Source organism: Malus sylvestris, chromosome 14, assembly GCF_916048215.2.
Source record: "Malus sylvestris chromosome 14, drMalSylv7.2, whole genome shotgun sequence".
Lineage (NCBI taxonomy): Eukaryota > Viridiplantae > Streptophyta > Magnoliopsida > Rosales > Rosaceae > Malus > Malus sylvestris.
The window spans coordinates 5,487,990-5,491,695 of NC_062273.1; the positions used below are offsets into that span (position 1 = coordinate 5,487,990).

Sequence of the window (3,706 nt, forward strand, 5' to 3'; positions counted from 1 at the left end):
AGTGGTACACGGACCTAGAGCATGAGTCCATCAACAGCTGGGAGAAATTAGAGCGGGAATTCCTCAACCGCTTCTACAGCACCCGCCGCACTGTGAGCATGCTAGAGCTAACGAGCACAAAGCAGTGGAAGGACGAGCCAGTCATTGACTACATCAACAGATGGCGCACTCTAAGCCTCGACTGCAAAGACAGGCTATCGGAAACCTCTTCAATCGAGATGTGCATCCAAGGCATGCAATGGGGTTTGCAATACATCCTTCAAGGCATCAAACCACGGACCTTCGAAGAGCTAGCCACCCGCGCCCATAACATGGAGTTGAGCATCGCCCATCATGGGAAGAAGGAACCGATCGCCGACTACAAGAATGACAAATTTCTTGAGACAAAGGTGGAAAAGGCTGCATGGAAACCCACCAAGGAAGCGATGACGGTCAACACAGCTCCCGTCAAAATCTCCACACGAGGCAAGGCGATTCAAACCGAAGCTTTTCGTGATCAAGAGATGCGTAGACGCACTTTGAAAGAGCTTGAGGAGAAGACCTATCCATTCCCCGACTTTGATATGGTTGCCATGCTGGATGACCTGTTGGACAAGAAGGTGATCAGTTTGCCTGAGTGCAGACGGCCGGAAGAGATGAATCGTACCGACAGTCCAAGATACTGTAAATTCCACCGCTTCATCAGTCATCCGACAGAAAAGTGCTTCGTGCTGAAAGATCTCATCATGAAGCTGGCTCAGAAAGGAATCATCGAGCTAGATCTTGACGATGTGGTGAAGTCAAACTATACCACCATCACTTCTGGCTCTTCCGACTTAAGGTTTTCACTTCAACCGCTGGAGGCATCCTCCAAGACAAGCAAAGTTGAAGGATGGACTCAAGTCACTCCTAAGAAATTGCACAAGAAGCATACGTCTCCTCCGCAAATCCGCCAATCGGAAAGGGGGCAAAGCAGCTCTTGTCAACATTCAAAGCAACGTGAACGTGTTGAAAATGATGAAATTTCGACACATAGATCGTCCATCCCCATCACGATGCGTGATTTCTTTCCTGAAGACTTCTTCAACTACTCAGTCAAGGCTCTTTGCTATGAAGATTGCGAGGAACGACTCTCTCAGATCGCTTAACGAACCAATGCTCCTTGTTCGCACGAGCCTAAACTGCATGAACCAAAGCTCCTTGTCCGCACGAGCCTAAACTGTAGGACACAATGCTCCTTGTTCGCACGAGCCTAAACTGCACGAACCAAAGCTCATCGCCTGCACGAGCCTAAACTGCATGGCACAACGCTCTTGGTCTGCACGAGCATAAAAAGGAACACCAACGCTCTTTGCCTGCATGAGCTGAAATTGCAAACGGCGCAAAAAAGAAAATACCAAAAAAAAAAATGTATGTATTTGAACTACGTTACGACTTGATCTCTTCTTTGAAGGGGTACGTAGGCAGCTCGAATGTTCAATTTTTCGAGTTCAGTCACATCAAAATCAAAAGAATAAATGTTTTATTAAAGAAGGTCAATTTCATTACAAATTTATTTTGTTAAGAAAATTTACAATTTTCTTTGTACAAAATTAAACTACAGTTTCTTCGGAAAAAAAAAATTGAATACATATGTTATTATGTATTTTAAAAAAAAAAAAAGAAAAAAAAATCATTCTGAAACCCCATCAGCAGCAAGCCTCTCAAAAGGAGGCCATCCAGGCCCAAGTGGCAGCCTCCAAGCCCAATCTGCGGTCAAGTCCAATGCCTGTCTCAAATCTCAGCCGCACCAAACCTCTGCTCCTACGAGGACTACGGCAACCAAGACTCCTCCAATGGCAACCACAGTGAACCTGTCATGGGGGATAATTCCGGGAAGCAGGATTTTCAGAGAAGTAAAATGTCAAGACAACCGATGTTCTCTTCTCCTGCCTATAGCCAGCCGGAAGAATCTCTTCATCAAGATGTAACTGCTACTGTTGAAAAGAGCATGAAAAAATATGCTGACAATCTCATGAGATTTCTTGAAGGAATTAGTTCACGGCTTTCGCAGCTGGAATTGTATTGCTACAATGTTGACAAGTCAATTGGTGAGATGCGATCTGATTTAGGTCGTGATCATGAAGAAGCAGAGTCAAAGCTCAAGTCTCTTGAGAAACATCTTCAAGAAGTCCATAGGTCTGTCCAGATCATAAGGGACAAGCAAGAACTTGCGGAGACTCATAAAGAACTAGCTAAGCTTCAGCTTGCACAGAAAGGATCTGCATCTTCAACCCAATTCCCCCCAGAGGCCAAACCCTGACCTTCGCCGAGAGCAAAATAACGAATCTACCCCTCGTCCCTCTCGTCATCGCCGTCCTGGTGGCGGCCCTGGTTTCCCCGTCCGCCGCGGAGATTAGGACCCTCACGATCTCAGCTCCAACAACTTCACCGGTCCGATTCCATTTGCCATCAGCAACCTGACCCGCCTGACCGGACTCTTTCTTGAAAACAACGGTTTCTCGGGCAAGCCGCCCAGCATCCCATCTCCCAATCTGACCAGCTTCGACGTTTCAAACAACAAACTCAACAGCTCGATCCCGCAGTCGCTATCACACTTCCCTGCCTCTGCATTCTCTGGAAACTTAGATCTTTGCGGTGGCCCGCTTAAGCCTTGCAACCCGTTTTTTTCCTGCTCCCGCTCTGTCGCCCACAATCCCAGTCCAAAAAAAAAAGGTACAGGAAGCTCTTTACCGCAGCCATTATCGCCATCACCGCCAGGGAGGAGGCGTAGCAGGTGATGTACGGTGCTCTGGATAATCTGTTTGCCAATACCCATGTGAAGCCAAAGGACATTGGGATTCTCGTTGTGAATTGCAGCTTGTTTAATCCGACGCCGTCGCTTTCCGCCATGATTGTTAATAAGTACAAATTGAGGGGTAATATTAGGAGTTTCAATTTGGGGGGAATGGGTTGTAGTGCTGGGGTTATAGTTGTTGATCTTGCCAAGGACTTGTTGCAAATCCATCGGAATACTTATGCTGTTGTTGTTAGTACTGAGAACATTACTCAGAATTGGTATTTGGGGAATAAGAAGTCTATGTTGATACCCAATTGCTTGTTTCGTGTTGGGGGTTCCGCGGTTTTGCTTTCCAATAAGTCCGTTGATAGGAGGCGGGCTAAGTACAAGCTTGTTCATGATGTGAGGACCCATCGTGGCGAGGATGATAAAGCTTTCCGTTGTGTTTATCAGGAGCAGGACGACAAGGGGAAGACTGGTGTGTCTTTGTCGAAAGATTTGATGGCAATTGACGGCAAGCAGCCCTAAAGAGATTCCGCCACTGCTGGTCTCGGGTCTGGTCGACCCAACGCCCTCCAACATGAGATCCAAAAGGAGCCCGTCATGCTCCTCCAATCCTCTGCCGGCGCCATTAATATCCCAAACCATCATCTCCCTCGGCGTCCGCTCCGGCTTTCTTTCCTCTCTCAAGTTGTAGCAAGTTGGATCCAAATCAAGACCACCCGCCACAGCGCCTGGCCTCCCTCGAGCTCGTCACTATGATCACCATGATAGCAAAGAACTTCAACGATCGCCGTCAAACGACTAGCCGGTCGTGAAGCTCGAAGCTCCATCTTCTCGGCCTCCTTGCTCCACTCCCTGCAAATTCCTCTACCCACCACCCAAATTTATACAGAAAAATATATTAAAAAAAAAAAAACAGGGGATGGTGGAGCAAAGTGGTGCTGG

The 3,706-nt window shown here is 47.3% G+C and overlaps 1 protein-coding gene across 1 annotated transcript; it reads left to right on the forward strand.

Moving 5' to 3' along the window:
* The first annotated feature begins 2,756 nt into the window (after positions 1-2,756).
* LOC126600468 (3-ketoacyl-CoA synthase 4-like) lies at positions 2,757-3,286 on the forward strand. The gene has a single exon (XM_050267032.1). It carries the CDS (start codon positions 2,759-2,761, stop codon positions 3,284-3,286), a length of 528 nt encoding a protein of 175 aa, XP_050122989.1. The 5' UTR covers positions 2,757-2,758.
* The last annotated feature ends 420 nt before the right edge of the window (positions 3,287-3,706 follow it).